The sequence below is a fragment of the Salvelinus sp. IW2-2015 genome, linkage group LG23 (genome assembly GCF_002910315.2).
Source record: "Salvelinus sp. IW2-2015 linkage group LG23, ASM291031v2, whole genome shotgun sequence".
Lineage (NCBI taxonomy): Eukaryota > Metazoa > Chordata > Actinopteri > Salmoniformes > Salmonidae > Salvelinus > Salvelinus sp. IW2-2015.
Window position 1 is genome coordinate 20,113,222 of NC_036863.1, and position 19,991 is coordinate 20,133,212.

The following is a 19,991-nucleotide window of genomic DNA, read 5'->3' on the forward strand; positions in this document are numbered from 1 at the left end:
ACATGGCAGGAACCAAGCAGGAAATGCAACATTCCAATCTAGAAAAGCCGCCCATCTCCCTCCCTCCCTCTGTGGCGGGATAGAGCATGAAGCCCACTTTCCCTTGGTGTCCATTACTCTGGGGTCTGGACTGGGAGATTCTCCCACAGCAGCACAACTGGGGAAGACAGAACCAGGTCAAGAAATTCTGACACACACACACATACAACCTGTACGATATTTCTCGCTCTCTCCCTTTACCTCTTTGCATATCCCCTTCGATTTTCTCCACATCCCTCACTCCATGGCTGGCCGTTGCCATGTTTAATATGAGGAGCTGGATCATGTTCCATTAAACATAGGAAGGGCTGGTTGAAAAGGCAGCAAAAATAAAGAGAACGAGGTAGAAGTGGGTGGAAAGAGAAAAAGAGAGAGAGCAGAGTCTCCACAGGGTCACATTACTTCGCTCCAGTGAGGATACTCTTGGAATAATAAGGCGGCCATTGTTTGGATAGAGATGGGCGTCCGACCAGCTCTCTGTCACAATACCTCAATCTGTCAATCAGAGCCCTTCACTTTGCATTTCAAAAACAGCAGCCCTGTGCCAGAGTATTCCCCTAATTCAGTTTGACCTACATATCAGAGGCATATCAGTTTACTGTTTCTCTGAAAGTCCTTTGTTGGGGAGAGAAGGAATTCAATAACTCTTCATTTTAATGACTCAAATCTCCAGTTCTGGTTGGTCAGGGAGAGTTTGGGGAGCTAACAGAGGGAAAGTGATTGTATCTGACTGTTTGAAGACCTTTGGCCCTCTCCCTAAATGAGAAAAAGTCATCATAAACGGACCAAACCCGGCAGCAGCCATTTTGACAAAGCTGACATGCTTCCTCTCTCTGGAGCCCTTTCATTCCTTCTATTGCTCTCTTTTCCAAACTCAATCACAATCTCTGTAATGTGGTTTCATTCTCTCCGCAACACACACAAATGTTCCTGATACAGGCCCAACTTTCGGAAACACAGCAAACCCCCTCATCCGCGCATATACAACTTCCTAAACCCCTTACCACATGTGCGCCACACACACACACACACAGTCTTAATGGGAAGCATGTGCTGCAGAGATGAGAACCCTCTGCATCTCTGTCACTCTGGCTGTGGATTGATTTGGCCTTCCTCTACTGAGTTATGGCAGGGACAATCCCCCCTCACATCTCTTCCTTCACCCCCTTTCCCCCTCACTTCACCCCTGTCTCCGTCACCTTGCCCCCATCTCCCTCTCACCCCTCCCCTTTATTTACCCCCTCGCCTCAACCCTTTCCCTGGCATGTTTCTGGAGCAGCAGTGTAAAGAATATCAACCCCCCCCATCTCTCTGGTCCTATAATGGCAGATTTACAATACAACGATCAATCACAAGACTGACAGCAGAGGGAATGACTCAGACTCAATGCTCTGTCCTACTCTGTCCCAGTAGACAATGAAACTACCACTGACATACATCACACATTATATGACTATATCGCTGGAAAACGTGCTTTTGATTAGAACTTCATCTGGATTCAGGAGTGAGTGAGATCATCCCATGACAGCAATGGGAATGTGATCGGGTCCTTGACAGGAAATGTTCATGTGTCCAAAACAAACTCCATCTGGAAGTGGAGCAGGACCAGGGTATCAGAGCAGGGAAGTGCTGGGACGGTTTCGTCCCACAACACTGATACTGTACTGAGAGTGACACGTCCGCCTGGGGACCTAGTGAATGAATGGTCTGTGGTGTATGTGTGTGTATTTGTGTAAATGAGTGAGTGTGCAAGTGTGTATGTGTCTATTTGTGTGTGTGTGTCTGGCCATGCCTTTTGCATTATCCCCCTCACCCCTACCTCCCATGAGTTCCAGGAGTCCGTCTCCCACACTGTGACACATTCCAGAGTGGTAGTGGCGGTCTGTTCCCTCCCTGGTGTTAGCAGGTACATTGCCCTGGCCCCAGTCACAGGCATTGGGTTACCCAGCCTCCCACACTCCCAGCACCAAGGTATGCAATGGCTCTTTTAATAGGCCCACAGTTCATGTCCCTCCTAAACGATTACAGTATCACACCACCCATCGGGGAGTAGGAATGAAGAGCACTTCTTCTCATTCCTGCTGGGGGCTGGTGGGTCATCCAGTTGATTTCAACAGGTTGTGTGTGTGTATATGTGTGTGTGTGTGTGTATATGTGTGTGTGAGTGTGTGTCTTTCTGTGTGTGTGTGTGGGTGTGAGAGAGAGGGAGCACTGTGGCTCAGAGGGTGTTAGTAATTCACTGAAGTTGCATTTTCATTAATTAATGAGTGTAGTGATATTATTAAGAAGATTGTGGATAATCTGCATCCATTGTGTACATCATGTGAGCTCAGAGGAAAACAAGAACCATTTGGGTTATTCCTAGGCTGAGTAAGCAGACGGGACTTTGGGCCTCCTCCACGGAAGCGCGCGGGGGGGGGGAGTATGAGGGACTCAGATTGATAGGAAGTGACTAAGGAGTATGGAGATAGAAGGGGGGGCTGAGGGGGCAAGCAATTACATAGAGAGACAGCACTACAGAGAGAACGAGAGAGAGAGGAGGCGGAAAGAGTTAGACAGAGAGAAAGGGAGTGAGTGGAACAGTCAGACATTCCAGTGCTGTGAGTCAATGGTGCTAGGCACTGCTTTGGCAGACACTTACCAGCACCTATACGACTCAACAAAGGCCCCAGGCTCCCTATTGGTCCGGGCAGGGCCACCATACAGAGAAAGGAAGGGGACAGGACACGGGAGGGATAATCAACACTGGTTCAGATCCAAACACACACTGAGACCAGACAAGAGACCAGAGCAGGTCATTGTTCTTTGTCATTTGAGCATTTCTTGGAATCCTGTCAAACGGCAAGAAACAAATCCCTGTACTGGCCCTCTGGTTAAAGAGAATAACCATGGCATTCCCTCTGGAATGTATCTTAACAAACAAACACTTTTAACGGATATGGACTCTGGTTGGCTGGCATCTTTGATGTAATATGACTATATTTCAATGGGTTAGGTATGAATTGGGTAGGTGTAGGCCTAGTATCATTGAATTTGATATAAGATAAAAATGAATGAAATAAATCCACTTCCTTCAACATCCCGTAAGGATGAGATCATTCCATAAGGCTTTGTGGCAAGTGGGTCAATTAAGAAAATAAGGGTACATTTGTTAGACTGTAACTAGTGTGTAATCAAGAGTGCACTAAACAGAACAATCCACAACTTCCCTTTAATGGGGAAACAACAACTACAGCTCATATTTAGCTTAGAATGACAATTAATGTTCTTAACCCTGGGCAACATGGGCTTGGGRGGCTCACAGGGATATTGGTATCCACAGTACTCCACATATCAGTTTTTTAACTCAAAACGATTACATAAATGCACTGTAATTTAAGCTTTAAAACTGCACAGACTTGGTTCATCCAGCCATGCACTGCAGATGTCATAGTAAAACTCATTGTAGACTATATGTATCGCACCAGAGTTGTGTTCTGATTATGAGGGGGTCCCTGATGAATCTTTTATCACAAAAACGGTCCCTGGCCCAAAATGTTTACAAACGTACAGTTATTGTCACGCCCTGACCATAGAGAGCTTTTATTCTCTATGTTGGTTAGGTCGGGGTGTGATTTAAGGGTGGGTTATCTAGGTGAATTATATTTCTATGTTGGCCTAGTATGGTTCCCAATCAGAGGCAGCTGTTTATCGTTGTCTCTGATTGGGGATCATATTTAGGTAGCCATTTTCCCATTGTGCTTTGTGGGATCTTGTCTATGTTAAGTTGCCTGTGAGCATTATTTATAGCTTCAGGTTTCGTTTGTTCGTTTTTGTTGTTTTGTCCTTTGAAGTTTTCTATTCCATAATAAAGGATGGAAACATACCACGCTGCATCTTGGTCTACTCCTTATGACGAACGTGACCATTTATGAATATATCTACTGTTCCCTGGAGGAGGGAACGAGGTATAACATACTATGGGGGAGTCAGCGACAAATCATACCAATCACCTGAAGAAATGAAATCACGCCCAATGGATGCCAAGACCACTCTCGGAAGCCCTGCCTTCTTGGCTATAATACCGGGGCTCGCATTAATTTCCTCAATTCAGTACAGCTCTTCAGCRAGCCCAAACCCCCTGCTCCAAAAAGGGGTTACAGAAAGATACCTTTTTCCCTAATACTTACTCGAGAAGCCTGAACTGTCAGAGCCCCATATAGGGAACCAGAACCTGCTGCAACTTGGCTATGCGCACTGACACACTGCCACTGCAGCCCAAGACCATAGACCCCACTGTTCCAAGAACAATACTTACCTTGCAAGCTTTGAATGTCAGAAGTCTTAAAAGGAACCGCAAGTCCAAAACAACAGCACACGTGCTACATAGAATCGACCAGAGTCGATGAACCACGGCATCCCGAGGCTAAAAACCACAGGAAACCTGCAGTAACCAGGAAACTGTGTACTTGTGCGCTGCCATGGCAGCCCAAGGCTCAAACCCACAGGAAATTGTGGTTACCCGGATAAATGCGCAACCTGCGCACTGCCTAACACCCACTCCAGGACCCAGCCAAAATAACACTATGAGCCAAACTGGTAGCAGTAACATCCAAGCGATAATACCTCACAAATGTATGTGGGGAACCCCAAATCGCAGCAGTACAGATAACACAAATCGTCATGCCCCTGAACAGTGCCCAAGAAGCCACCACACCCTTAGTGGAGTGAGTATGCACACCGCTAGGCAACCCTTGTCCGTTGCAGTCATATGCCAGACACTGCTTAAAAAAGCACCCTACCCCGAGCTGGATTAGCTAACAAACAAAAAGCTGTACACAAACGCGGATATCCATGGACCAATCCATATACGTGCATAATGTGCACAGCAGAGGCTCAAATGGAGGCTCACAAAGAGCGTCCAGGATCAACGTCAGGTCCCAGATCGGTGCCATAGGCTTAGACACTGGTCTGAGCCAATGCACGTCATTCAGAAACCGCATCACCAGAGGATGAGACCCCAGGGTAGAGCTGTCAATCTCTACATGACACGGCGAGATGGCTGCCATATAAACCTTCAATGTGGAAAAAGAAAGACCCTGCTCAAAAAGCTCTTGCAAGAACATCAAAATGTCCACCAAAGAGCTCTGAAAAGGAGAAACTCCTTGAACCTGACACCAACCCTCAAATGCGCACCCCTTATATGTATACAACCCGCCGACTATGGTCGTAATCATGTTCGAAGGTAAACTCCTGACCGTCAAATGCAACCTTTCAGGGGCCAAACCCACAGATCCCATATCTGCAGTTGTGGGTGAAAAACTCTCCTGTGTGCCTGGGAAAATAGATCCCAACGACACGGAACCCTCCACGGGTCCCCGCCCAACAGGTGGATGATTTCTGGGAACCAGGGTTCAGATCAACAGATCCTTCTGACAAACCCTCTCCACGGTGGCCTGAATTAGGTCCACTGAAGGAAACACATAGAGCAGGATGTCACTGATACACCAAAGAATCCATTCCCAACGGAGAGCCCAGATCCTTCATTGAGAAGAAGAGACGACAATTCACATTTCATGCGATGTGCAAAGAGCTACATCAGCCCTGCCGAACCGGTCCCAAATTTGGGCAACCACCGAGGGGTGCAGTCTCCACTCAGTAGAGATAGGACCCCTCTAGAAAGTAGATCCGCACCCACGTTGAGAGATCTGGGAAGATACATCAACCTGGCGACGGGAAATGCATACGAGCAGATAATGGGACAGGTTTAGGAGAGAGAGAGACCCCGGCCCCCCTGCCTGTTGATGTACACTACCGCTGTCCTGTTGTCGGACCTTACCAACACATGCTGGTCCTCCAACATCAGCGCTGTTGACCTAATCCCTCTTTCCAAATAACCCACACATAGCACTCCCAATCCCAGTAAGGTTATGTCTGTCATGATCACCCTGCGGGACACTACCCGGCCCATGTGAATACCCAGCAACAGCAGTCTCGGGTCCCTCCAAGGAGTCAACGCCCTTAGGCATGACGCGGATACCTCGAGCAACCAATGGCAGTGGTGAGATGCGTCCAGACGCGTAGCAATCACCAAGCGCTGAAACAAGCACACCAAGCGCTGAAACAAGCACAAGTCCCAAAGGCACCACAGCTATCATAGAGGCCATCAGACCCAATAACCGCAGGTACAAGAGAAAAGGCACAGAGTGCCCCAGCTGGAGCTCAACCTGTTCCCTCGACTCTGCTACAACCAGCCAATCGTCCAGATAGGCCAATACTCTGATCCCCTGGCACCTGTGCCAAAGCCGCCTCCATCACCATAGAAAAGGTGCAGGGCAATAGGGAGAACCTCAAAGGCAGAACCAAAAAGGTGTAGGCCACACCCTCGAAATGAAACTGCTGTGGAGAGGATGTATAGCCACATGAAAATATGCATACTTCAGATCTATAGATGCGAACCAATCGCTGGGACTGCTCTGTACTCCTGAAACAGGGACAACACGAATAGCCTGCTTTTGAAGGAGAGAGGCAATGTCCTTTCTCAAGACAGGCGCTAGGACCTCGGGGACCCTTGACATAATGCTGCCACGAAATGGAGGAGGACGCACAGCGAACTGCAGACCGTACACCTTTCGTCACCATCCTCATCCCCCATGGCAAAATTGTGCACGTCCGCCACTGACAGAGCACGCTGCCAGGCACTTCGGCAACCAGTAACTTTCCCACATTAACCRAACCACTTGGGAGCACTGTTGCCACAGTAAATACGTGGGGAGGAGGGCCCAAAGAACACGTCACCTCCCCTGGCCTCCAGCTAGGGTCGAGATGACTGCTTCTTCCCCCGCGCTGCGGACGAATCTGCTTTCTATTCCGCTCTCCTTCGAACCAGCACGGCGTCTGTGCCAAGACGTCCAGAAGCACCAACATGGTCAAAAACAGAATTCGATGCCGGGAGCAACCCGTCTTTGGCCTGGACCCTTTCCTTCACACCTTGGGAACTGCCGAGCCACCCCCATGAAGGATTTTCCTGGGAAAAGGACCTGAAGAGCTGCATCCTGTTTTGGTTTCTCCTCGAAACGGGCCTGTAAGGACTCCATAGCCAAGCCAAACCACATTGTTGGAGAAACTGGCTCATCAAAATACAACTGCCTGTCCCTCTCAGGAATCCAGGACAATGTCAGTCAGAGGTGGCGCTGAGCCACCAGCTTCACCCCCATACTTTTCTCCACAGCCATGATAATACAGCGGGATCAGACACAGCACAAAATCTGCCGGAGCACATATTTTGTCGAGAAGCTCTGAAACTGGCTTCCCCATCTCCATGGTATTATTCCGCTCCTGCAGCATATTGATATGATACATCAGCAACATCCACCCCTCGGTGATCTGCCGCTCTACGACACAGCTCCATCAACGGTACATTAACCACCAATGGTTCACTCTCCCCTGCCGAATCCAAAGCCGGGGTTTTAGGCTGCCCCGGACTGATGTCATCCGATTCACACTCTGAAAACCCTCCAGAGCCAACCAGGGATAGTATACCCCACACTCTGAACATTGCCAGAGAAACCGGGATAACACCCGTATCAACTAACCACCACTGCTGCCCTCTCCCGACACCCCCATTCCAGAGGTAGCTTCACGGGAAGAGCCTTTGCCAGCAGCCCCACTCTTTCTCAATACCAGCACAACGCCCAATGGAAGTTTAACCAAGCTGGAGACAATGGTCACACGAACAGGTCTGAGCCAAAGCCTCCTGAGCGTGTTTCCAACCCAGGTAAAGAGAACAGCACTCATGATTATCATAATTTTTTTCATTGTGAAACCACATGCCCCGTGGCACGGTCGGAGGTTCATACTCAGCTGGTTATCCTTTTTGAACTTACTCTTACCTGGCCATCTTACTCAAGCAAGGAAGCACTGGCTACACAAGCAGAGCAGGAAGAAGTTAGCTTTTAGCAAACACAAAAATGTATAAAGACCCAAAACTTGCAACATCTAGGGGGACGAYTACTCTCTCCCCACTAGCAGACACCTAAGTCGGAGCCGAATCTCTTAGTCTTTGTGTACTTGAAACTTTGTAAATTGTGTGACACGTTCTTCGTTCAGGCGAGTGAAGAGCAAAGAATATAGGAAATGAATGCGAACCCTGGTGTTATAGCCAGGAAGGCGGTGCTTCCAATGGCCCAGCTCGGCATCCATTGGCCCATTAGTTTTCAGGTGAATATGACTGGTCGTTGACTCCCCCATAGTATGTTCTACCAAGTGACCAGCTGAAAGGAAACCCCTGATGTAAAGCATACTTATAGTCTATAACGATACAAGTTATTTAACACGTTTAGTCTACATGTCCTTTCTTTGACTATACTAACCTTTCTCCTAGCTGGGACATTATGTGTGCCAGCCCAGCTATCCCCCTGACTACTACTAGCCTACAACATTCATGAGGAGCAGAGGGACATCTGTCCATATTAAGTGAACCTACAGGGGATAACGTAATTTAACAGGAGTCTCCACACAGGCAAACAGAGCTACTCTATGGTATTATCACACAACAAAGGCTAGAGGTTGAACGTGAGTGAAGATACATGTAGACTGATAATACACTCACACTGATAAGGCTCATTCATCTGTTGTTATGATGAAGTAGGAAAGTTTTTTGAGGACCTCCACAAGCTAAATTAAATGGTCCCATGTCTATGTCTTAACTACAGTATAATATATGCAGAATTAAATGCATACAATGTATTTATAGAAGGCAATGCTCAGAACTGAGCACAGGACACAAAAATGCAGTAGTCAATTACAGGATTTATGGCTGGCTCATATGGAATGAATAAAGGGGGTGGGGTATTGTATTGGTAACTACTGAATAAACGTGGGGCAGGGCAACATATAACATTGTATGCTGTAACATAGTGTCAATGTACTGCTACAGTACATCAAATTTGTCGAGAGAGAAAGAGAGAGCGAGAAAGAGTAAACATGGTCAATCCTTCCAGTGCCAGTACAATCCCAATAAAAAGGTAACACACACACACACACACACACACACACATCTGCAGACTGTCAAAGTCACGGTGTCAGGGTAGGCTGACACAGGTGTGTCCAAACATGAGCATCATCTGATCACTGTTATTTCCACGGAAATGTCTACAAATGTATCTTGGACTACTGTTTTACTCTCTACACAAACATACCTCTGGTAGCGTGACCAACAAATGGCCTATCCAATCATACACTTTTACAAGTCATGGCAAACAATATAAGCAAATGTTTACAGTAGCCTAGACTATTCCGTTATGTAGTCGTGTCTACCTTTCAATGAAACTTCAGAGAAACTACTACACCACTGCTCCGTTGTTGACGTCCCTGCTCGGGTATTTCCAAAGATTCGATGAAGAGCGGATATTGTGCAAAATTTCTCAAACTATTCTAAAAATGATGATACGACTAATCCATGTTACTTCACGGGTTTCCTTCGAATATCATGCTACGTTTGCTCTTATCCAGATAATAACGCGTATGCRTCCCTTCCCATTTCAACTGCTTAAAACGTTGAGGAATATTTTTTTCCACTTGACTGCGCTACGAAGGGAATGCATAAAATAATGGCCCCCTTCTACAAACCGCGGCAGCAGTGTATGCATCTGAGACCGGGCAAGTGCAACCCCCAACCCCCTCGTTGGAAATAAGTCCAAAGTTTTCAGGAGGGAAATCCCTCCTTCTCCAGTCTGCTATAGGAAGTAAGACAATTTTGCCGGCTTTTCTGTTGGCTTTTGGAATCGTCGCTCAGGCAATAACAACAAAATGACAATAGCCTTTTTTGTAAGTTAAGATATCAACTCTGCGGGCCTGCCCCAAAGCCACTCCACGACTGAACGGGTAGATGGTTGTTCCAGTCCCTATTTTTACGCATTGTGTAGTTAGTTACCTACCCAATCAGTGTCTCTCCTATTTCACTTTATACGACCTTTTCGATGTGAAAATGGTTGCAAGAGTAAAATATATGTCCGTAAATGTACTGTATCTATATGAGAAGTTTCCATCTTTACAAACGCACATAGACCTGTTGTATTGTTCACCGGCTTTTATTAAGTCATCCTGTGTAGTTTTGCAGATGTGCCTTTATACCACAGGATGGAGACCGCTTTGGAAGTTGAAAGAGAAGGGCAATAAGCACGTGAAGATAAAGGAGTCTCCAAGCTTCAGTTTGAAATCGATTATGCATGGTCTGATGATTCAGACAAAGTCAAATATATACGGAGTTAAATTCCAAGTATCTAAAAATATGCATTTGGAAACGTTATGTCTCCAAGACAGGCATGCAACTTGTATGATGAGAGGCATCTCTCTCATCTGTCAATGATTGTGGTCCAAAGGTGCAATAGCAGCATATCTCAAATTCCTCTCCCAACTGTACAAATGCTACAGGCCAAGTCCATGTTTTGTAATCCAAACCAGCTCTACAGATACCTGGGAAATAGAAGTATTAAGCCTACACATGCCATAATTATTTGAGATGATTTTTTTCCCTCAAAACACGAGGAGCATTATGGGGGAATAGCAACTGAGGAAATAAAACAATTCAGAGTCAAAACATATAATGCATTTGAATCAAGACAAAGTCAGAATATTCTACTGGGAGAGGAAAGTGAATTGCACCATGGAATACCAAAGTGATTCAAATGTATTGATACAGTCGACTCCTGATTTCAGATAAGTGCACTTTAGATAACGGGAAATTCCACGATAATGGAATTATGCTTTGTCTCAGATTTTTCACTTTAAATTGTTTGCCAAACAAACCATACATCTCTATGCACAATTTAAGAATTTACACACAAAAAAATCACAAAAGCACATTTACTGGAAATGTGCAGATGCAAAGTTTGTTAACAGAATTACAATATAATCTCCTTCAGGTTTTTTATGCAACTACAAAACTCTTAAATATCTGCTCCGAATTGATATTCAAAGATGTCTTACTGAGCTACAGTAGGTAAAGTGGATTTACATCCGGTAATGGAATTATGCTAACAGAATTGCATCATTGGTCCCTGATCTGTAGTATATAGAAATGCATAACTATGGAAATTAATATAATTATCTTCATGGTGATGAATCCTGAATAGGTACACAAAGGTAGAAATGTGCAATATCTTTATTTTGCCTATTTGGGTATTATTCTACACACTGGCTATTATTGTAATGAGCTCCTCCCCCAAACAAGACTACATGTGGTTGGTTCGGACCAGACCAAATCTGAAACAATCAGACATCTGTTTCACAAGTTTGGACATCACAGTAAAACACAGTAGAGTACAGTTCAGTACAGTAAAGTAGATATGTTGAGTACAGTACAATATACTCTGCTCTAGTGTGCTCTACTCTACTGAACTCTACAATACTGCACTGTCGTAGCATGACTATCATTAAATGTGAAGACTGTTATATTATCAAATCAATTCTCTATGTGTAATTATTCCTTACGTGATTAAACTAATCATGTAACTTTAATTAACTAGGAAGTTGGGGCACCACGGGAAATGTTTATAGAGTCTCTATTTTCCGAATTAACTCTTCAGATATTTTCATATCTTATCGATTACAGTCTTCTATTAATGTATTATTACCTCATCAATCTCATACCTGAATGTTTCAAACACCTTGGATATCTGCACGAACCCTAACATAAATCATGAATCAGCGATATACAAATTGGCTTAATTATTTATTTACTAACTAACTAATCAATCACAGAATTACATAAACACACAGTAGGTCATACATTGGTTACTAACATGACACAAAGAAAAGTCCCTCGTGGACAAAACCGATATGATGGCTTGGTAGAGAAAGGAAACGGGTGGGAACAGCTCAAAAGTGGGAAATTCAGAGTTGATAAGTACACTCATGGAAATGCTAATACTTTGAACATGAACAACCACTCATTCGAAAATAAATAGCAATTTACATATTTACGAGTGTATGCCTTTGTTGTCMCTCTCTGTGATCGCCGGTCCGTCTGCTGGATAGATTTGTTGACAGAAAGTCTCTGGTTTGTCCACCAGAGATCAAAGTCTCGTAGATGTATCTTGTTATAATGGATACGTCAGAGTACAATTTGGTCATTCGACCGGTTGCGTTTACCAGACTAAAGTACTTAAACAACTACAGCCTGAATAATTCTTCTTTAGTTTGTAGATTTCTTAGCCATTTCAACGTGGGAATGATCTCCCCATTCTCTGGCCTTGTCCTTTGGTAGAGTTGCCAACCATTTCAACATGTAGCGACAGCTTCCATGTTCCCACAATGAAATGGGGTGCAGGCCAGGCAGCAGGCTGTTAGCCAGCCTGCCAGCTTAGTGGAGTATGCCACTAGCATAGTCAGTGTAGTCAGCTCAGCTATCCCCATTGAGACTGTGTCTGTGCCTCGACCTAGGTTGGGCAAAACTAAACATGGCGGTGTTCGCCTTAGCAATCTCACTAGGAWAAAGACCTCCTCCRTTCCTGSCATTATTGAAARAGATCRTGATACCTCACATCTCAAAATAGGGYTACTTAATGTTAGATCCCTCACTTCAAAGGCAGTTATAGTCAATGAACTAATCACTGATCATAATCTTGATGTGATTGGCCTGACTGAAACATGGCTTAAGCCTGATGAATTTACTGTGTTAAATGAGGCCTCACCTCCTGGTTACACTAGTGACCATATCCCTCGTGCATCCCGCAAAGGCGGAGGTGTTGCTAACATTTACGATAGCAAATTTCAATTTACCAAAAAAATAATGACGTTTTCGTCTTTTGAGCTTCTAGTCATGAAATCTATGCAGCCTACTCAATCCCTTTTTATAGCTACTGTTTACAGGCCTCCTGGGCCATATACAGCATTCCTCACTGAGTTCCCTGAATTCCTAATCGGACCTTGTAGTCATAGCAGATAATATTCTAATTTTTGGTGATTTTAATATTCACAYGGAAAAGTCCACAGACCCACTCCAAAAGGCTTTCGGAGCCATCATCGACACAGTGGGTTTTGTCCAACATGTCTCTGGACCTACTCACTGCCACAGTCATACTCTGGACCTAGTTTTGTCCCATGGAATAAATGTTGTAGATCTTAATGTTTTCCTAATAAATCCTGGACTATCGGACCACCATTTTATTACGTTTGCAATCCAACAAATAATCTGCTCAGACAACAACGGAAGAGCCTTCAAAAGTTGTGCTATAAATTCTCAGACAACACAAATATTCCTTGATGCCCTTCCAGACTCCTTCTGCCTACCCAAGGACGTCAGAGGACAAAAATCAGTTAACCACCTAACTGAGGAACTCAATTTAACTGGCGCAATACCTAGATGCAGTTGACCCCTAAAAACATTTGTCATAAGAAACTAGCTCCCTGGTATACAGAAAATACCCGAGCTCTGAAGCAAGCTTCCAGAAAGATTGGAACGGAAATGGCGCCACACCAACTGGAAGTCTTCCGACTAGCTTGGAAAGACAGTACCGTGCAGTATCGAAGAGCCCTCACTGCTGCTCAATCATCCTATTTTTCCAACTTAATTGAGGAAAATAAGAACAATCCAAAATTTATTTTTGATATTGTCGCAAAGCTAACTAAAAAGCAGCATTCCCCAAGTGAGGATGGCTTTCACTTCAGCAGTAATAATTCATGAACTTCTTTGAGGAAAAAGATCATGATCATTAGAAAGCAATTAACGGACTCTCTTTAAATGCGTATTCCTTCAATGCGCAGCTGTCCTGAGTCTGCACAACTCTGCCAGGACCTAGGATCAAAGAGACACTAAGTTGTTTAGTACTATATTCTCTTGACACATGATGAAAATAATCATGGCCTCAACCTTCAGCTTGCATACTGGACCCTATTCCAACTAACTACTTAAAGAGCTGCTTCATGTCGTGCTCGGCCCTCCTATGTTGAACATAATAAAACGGCTGCTCTATCCACCGGATGTGGTACCAACCCACTAAAAGTGGCAGTAATAAAGCTCTCTTGAAAAAGCCAAACCTTTGACCGCCAAAATATAAAAAACTATCGGCCTATATCAAATCTTTCCATTTCCTCTCAAAAAAATTTTGAAAAAGCTGTTGCGCAGCAACTCACTGCCTTCCTGAAGACAAACAATATATACGAAATGCTTCAGTCTGGTTTTAGACCCATCATAGCACTGAGACTGCACTTGTGAAGGTGGTCAATGACCTTTTAATGGCGTCAGACCGAGGCTCTGCATCTGTCCTCGTGCTACTAGACCTTAGTGCTGCCTTTGATACCATCGATCACCCATTCTTTTGGAGAGATTGGAAACCCAAATTGGTCTACACGGACAAGTTCTGGCCTGGTTTAGATCTTATCTGGCGGAAAGATATCAGTTTTGTCTCTGTGAATGGTTTGTCCTCTGACAAATATGTTCCGTAAATGCCTGGCCGGTTCCCCTCTCTCCACTGGGATTCTCTGCCTCTAACCCTGTTACAGGGGTGAGTCACTGGCTTACTGGTGCTCTTTCATGCCGTCCCTAGGAGGGGTGCGTCACTTGAGTGGGTTTGAGTCACTGACGTGATCTTCCTGTCTGGGTTGGCGACCCCCCTTGGGTTGTGCGTGGCGGAGATCTTTTGTGGGCTATACTCGGCCTTGTTCAGGATGGTAAAGTTGGTGGTTGAAGATATCCCTCTAGTGGTATGGGGGCTGTGCCTTGGAAAGTGGGTGGGGTTATATCCTTCCTGTTTGGCCCTGTCCGGGGGTATCATCGGATGGGGCCACAGTGTCTCCTGACCCTCCTGTCTCAGCCTCCAGTATTTATGCTGCAATTAGTTTTATGTGTCGGGTGGCTAGGGTCAGTTTGTTATATCTGGAGTACTTGTCCTGTCTTATCCGGTGTCCTGTGTGAATTTAAGTATGCTCTCTTCTAATTCTCTTTTCTTTCTCTCTCTCGGAGGACCTGAGCCCTAGGACCATGCCTCAGGACGACCTGACATGATGACTCCTTGCTGTCCCAGTCCACCTGGCCGTGCTGCTGCTCCAGTTTTTACTGTTCTGCCTGCGGCTACGGAACCCTGACCTGTTCACCGGACGTGCTGCCCGTCCCAGACCTGCTGTTTTCAACTCTCTAGAGACCGCAGGAGCGGTAGAGATACTCTTAATGATCGGCTATGAAAAGCCAACTGACATTTACTCCTGAGGTGCTGACTTGCTGCACCTCGGACAACTACTGTGATTATTATTATTTGACCATGCTGGTCATTTATGAACATTTGAACATCTTGGCCATGTTCTGTTATAATCTCCACTCGGCACAGCCAGAAGAGGACTGGCCACCCCTCATAGCCTGGTTCCTCTCTAGGTTTCTTCCTAGGTTTTGGCCTTTCTAGGGAGTTTTTCCTAGCCACAGTGCTTCTACACCTGCAATTCTTGCTGTTTGGGGTTTTAGGCTGGATTTCTGTACAGCACTTTGAGATATCAGCTGATGTACGAAGGGCTATATAAATACATTTGATTTGATGTACATTTTGTCGGAAGTGGGTTTTATACTTAGTAGAAAGGGGGGCGTTCCATGACGCTGTGTAATATCTGTGCTCACCGGGGCGTGGCCACTGACTGATCCTAAGTTACTATGGGACGCTAACGTCCCACTTGGCCAAAAGCCAGAGAAAATGCAGAGCGCCATATTCAAATAAATTACTATAAAAATCTAACTTTCATTAAATCACACATGAAAGATACCAAATTAAAGCTACACTGGTTGTGAATCCAGCCAACATGTCAGAATTCAAATAGGCTTTTCGACGAAAGCAAACAATGCTATTATCTGAGTTAGCACCATTGTAAACAAAGAGAGAGAAGCATTTTTCAACCCTGCAGGCGCGACACCTTACCTTTGACGAGCTTCTGTTGTTGGCACTCCAATATGTCCCATAAACATCACAAATGGTCCTTTTGTTCGATTAATTCCGTCGATATATATCCAAACTGTCCATTTATTTTGCGCGTTTGATCCAGAAAAACACCGGTTCCAACTCCTGAAACATGACTACAAAATATCTCAAAAGTTACCTATAAACTTTGCCAAAACATTTAAAGCTACTTTTGTAATACAACTTTAGGTATTTTTTTACGTTAAATAATCGATAAAATTGAAGAAAATCCATTGAAAAGAGAGTGACCTCAAAAAACAACAACATCTGAATGGTTTGTCCCGGGGTTTCGCCTGCTAAATAAGTTCTGTTATACTCACAGACATGATTCAAACAGTTTTAGAAACTTCAGAGTGTTTTCTATCTATATATAATCTACTAACAATATGCATATCTTATCTTCTGGGGATGAGTAGCTGGATGAGTAGCTGGCAGTTGAAGTTGGGTATGCTTTTCATCCAAATGTGAAAATGCTGCCCCCTATCCTAGAGAAGTTAACTGGCTTTCGAAGACCTTGGAAAGGCAGGGTAGGATATATATAGGTCTGTAGCAGTTTGGGTCTAGAGTTTCTCCCCCTTTGAAGAGGGGGATGACCGTGGCAGCTTTCCAATCTTTGGGGATCTCAGACGATAAGAAAGAGAGGTTGAACAGGCTAGAAATAGGGGTTGCAACAATTTCGGCTGATAATTTTAGAAAGAGAGGGTCCAGATTGTCTAGCCCTGCTGATTTGTAGGGGTCCAGATTTTGCAGATCTTTCAGAACATCAGCTATCTGGATTTGGGTGGAGGAGAAATGGGGGAGGCTTGGGCAAGTTGCTGTGGGGGGTGCAGGGCTGTTGACCAGGGTAGGGGTGGCCAGGTGGAAAGCACGGCCAGCCGTAGAAAAATACTTATTGAAATTCTCAATTATCGTGGATTTATCAGTGGTGACAGTGTTTCCTAGCCTTAGTGCAGTGGGCAGCTAGGAGGAGGTGCTCTTATTCTCCATGGACTTTACAGTGTTCCAGAACTTTTTGGAATTTGTTCTGCAGGATGCAAATTTCTGCTTGAAAAAGCTAGCCTTTGCTTTCCTAACTGCCTGTGTATATTGGTTCCTAACTTCCCTGAACAGTTGCATATCGCGGGGGCTATTCGATGCTAATACAGTATGCCACAGGATGTTTTTGTGCTGGTCAAGGGCAGTCAGGTCTGGAGTGAACCACGGGCTATATCTGTTCCCGGTCCTAATTTTTTTGAATGGGGCATGCTTATTTAAGATTGTGAGGAAAGCACTTTTAAAGAATAACCAGGCATCTTCTACATACAGAATTAGGTCAATATTCTTCCAGGATACCTGGGCCATGTCGATTAGAAAGACCTGCTCACTGACGTGTTTTAGGGAGCGTTTGAACGTGATGAGGGGTGGTCGTTTGGTCGCAGACCCATTACGGATGCAGGCAATGAGGCAGTGATCGCTGAGATCTTGATTGAAAACAGCAGAGGTGTATTTGGAGGGCGAGTTAGTTAGGATGACATCTATGAGGGTGCCCGTGTTTACGGATTTGGAGTTGTACCTGGTAGGTTCATTGATCATTTGTGTGAGATTGAGGGCATCAGGCTTAGATTGTAGGATGGCCGGGGTGTTAAGCATGTCCCAGTTTAGGTCACCTAACAGCACGAGCTCAGAAGACAGATGGGGGGCAATTAATTCACATATGGTGTCCAGGGCACAGCTGGGGGCAGAGGGTGGTCTATAGCAAGCGGCAATGGTGAGAGACTTATTTCTGGAAAGGTGGATTTTTAGAAGTAGAAGCTCAAATTGTTTGGACACAGACCTGGAAAGCAAGACAAAGCTCTGCAGGCTATCTCTGCAGTAGATTGCAACTCCGCCCCCTTTGGCAGTTCTATCTTGTCGGGAAATGTTTTAGTTAGGAATGTAAATTTCAGGGGTTTTGGTGGCCTTCCTAAGCCAGGATTCAGGAGTAGGATAAGGCTACGGCTAAAGGCTATAAGAACTGGTCGTCTAGTACGTTCGGAACAGAGAGTAAAAGGAGCAGGTTTCTGGGCGCGGTAGAATAGATTCAATGCATAATGTACAGACAAAGGTATGGTAGGATGTGAATACAGTGGAGGTAAACCTAGGCATTGAGTGACGATGAGAGAGGTATTGTCTCTAGAGACATCAATTAAACCAGGTGAGGTCACCGCATTGTGTGTTAGTTGGGACAAGAGGGTTAGCTGAGGCATATTGAGAAGGGCTGGAGGCTCTACAGTAAAATAAGACAATAATCACTAACCAAAACAGCAATGGACAAGGCCTATTGACATTAGGGAGAGGCATGCGTAGCCGAGTGATCATAGGGTCTAGTGAGTAGCTGGGCAGGCTGGAGACACAGCGATTCAGACAGCTAGCGGGCTGGGGATAGCAGATTAGCAGAAAGGCCTTAGAGGGGATGTCGTGACGGAAGAAGTATGTTGTAGCCCCCTCGTGCGGTTACGTCGGCAGACCAGTCGTGATGGATCAGCAGGGGTCCATGTAATAAAAGGGTCCAAGCCAATTGGAAAAATAGGTATAGTAGCCCAAGAAATTGGCTGATGGACCTCTTCAGCTCACAGTCCGGTATGCTTTAGACAGCTAGCGGGCCACGGCTAGCAGGCTAGCAGATGGGCATTCAGGGGACGTTGCGACAGAGGAGCCTGTTGAAAACCCCCCTTGGGCGGATTACGTCGGTAGTCCAGTCGTGATGGATCGGTGGGGCTCCGTGTCGGGCAATAAAAGGGGTCCAGGCTAATTGRCAAAATAGGTATTGTAGCCTAAGGATGTCTGATGGACCTCTTCAGGTAGACGGGAGATGGGCCTAGCATAGGCTAGCTCCAGGCTAATTGGTGCTTGCTTTGGGACAGAGACGTTAGCCAGGAGAAGCCAATCGGATAGCAGCTAGCTAGCTGCGATGTTCCATCGCAGCTGCGATGAGATATGGAGAAAAAGAAGTCCGATAAGCTCTGGGTTGAATCGCGCTGAGCAGACTGGCAGGAGTTGTCTGGGCTAAAGGTTAGCTGATGACCGCTAGCAGTGGCTAGCTGACCACTAGCTAGTAGCTAGTTAGCTTCTGTTGGGGGTTCTGGTTCTAAAGTAAAGAAAATAGCAGATCCATACCACATTGGGTGAGGCGGGTTGCAGGAGAGTATGTTGAAGTTCGGGTTAAGAAGAATATAAAAAATATGTGCGAAGAAAAACTATATAAAAATATATATATAAAGATATATACACAGGACACGACAAAACGAAGACAAAAGACGCCTGACTGCTACGCCATCTTGGATAACAGTTGGACCATTACAGTTTACAATCCAGGTTAACTCCAAGCAGTTTAGTCACCTCAACTTGCTAAATTTCCACATTACTAATTTCGAGATTTAGTTGAGGTTTAGAGTTTAGTGAATGATTTGTCCCAAATACAATGCTTTTAGTTTTGGAAATATTTAGGACGAACGTATTCTTTGCCATCCATTCTGAAACTAACTTCAGCTCTTGGTTAAGTGTTGCAGTCATTTCAGTGGCTGTAGTAGCTGACGTGTATAGTGTTGAGTCATTCATTACATAGACACTCGGACGATTCGGACGATTTCACCGCTTTAAATGACATAAGTCCAAAAAAATAAATTCCATTATAATATTTATACATTAAAAACAAAAAGTGTGCACCCTATTTTAAAAGCCATTTTTCGTCGGAATTCATTGTTTTACTCTCCATGTTCCGGGGTACCCCTTCCGTTTTGACCATGTCCTCCAGGGGTGTAGGGGGTTCGATGTCGGTTGTACATTTTATCATAAAAAATACATACAGTTGACATATAGATATCTCGTAAAATTCTGTGTCCGCCCGTTGCTCCTCGGAATTCCATTCTAACGAAGGCTGTTCCATAGCATTTATCCCCGGGTGCAGTTGGCTTAATGTTGGATATCCTGCGAACGTTAGATAATATTAACATGTTATACGATATATATACATTTTTAAATTACAAGAATACGGGCATTTGACATTAAAAAATC

At 44.9% G+C, this 19,991-nt stretch overlaps 1 protein-coding gene across 4 annotated transcripts in view; it reads right to left on the reverse strand.

Moving 5' to 3' along the window:
• The window catches only part of LOC111950559 (angiomotin), a 61,044-nt gene extending 51,605 nt beyond the window's left edge, over nt 1–9,439 (reverse strand). The window contains exon 1 of one of the 4 annotated variants that reach the window (XM_070434423.1): nt 9,337–9,439. Coding sequence is in view for 3 of the 4 variants with exons in the window: in XM_070434421.1 (XP_070290522.1) it covers nt 2,681–2,741 (61 nt within the window). In the remaining variant the exon portion in view is untranslated. Of the gene's footprint in view, nt 1–2,680; nt 2,966–9,336 lie in introns of those variants that run through there. The other 3 variants (XM_070434421.1, XM_070434420.1, XM_070434422.1) reach the window with 3 other exon arrangements.
• Between the last annotated feature and the right edge of the window lie 10,552 nt (nt 9,440–19,991).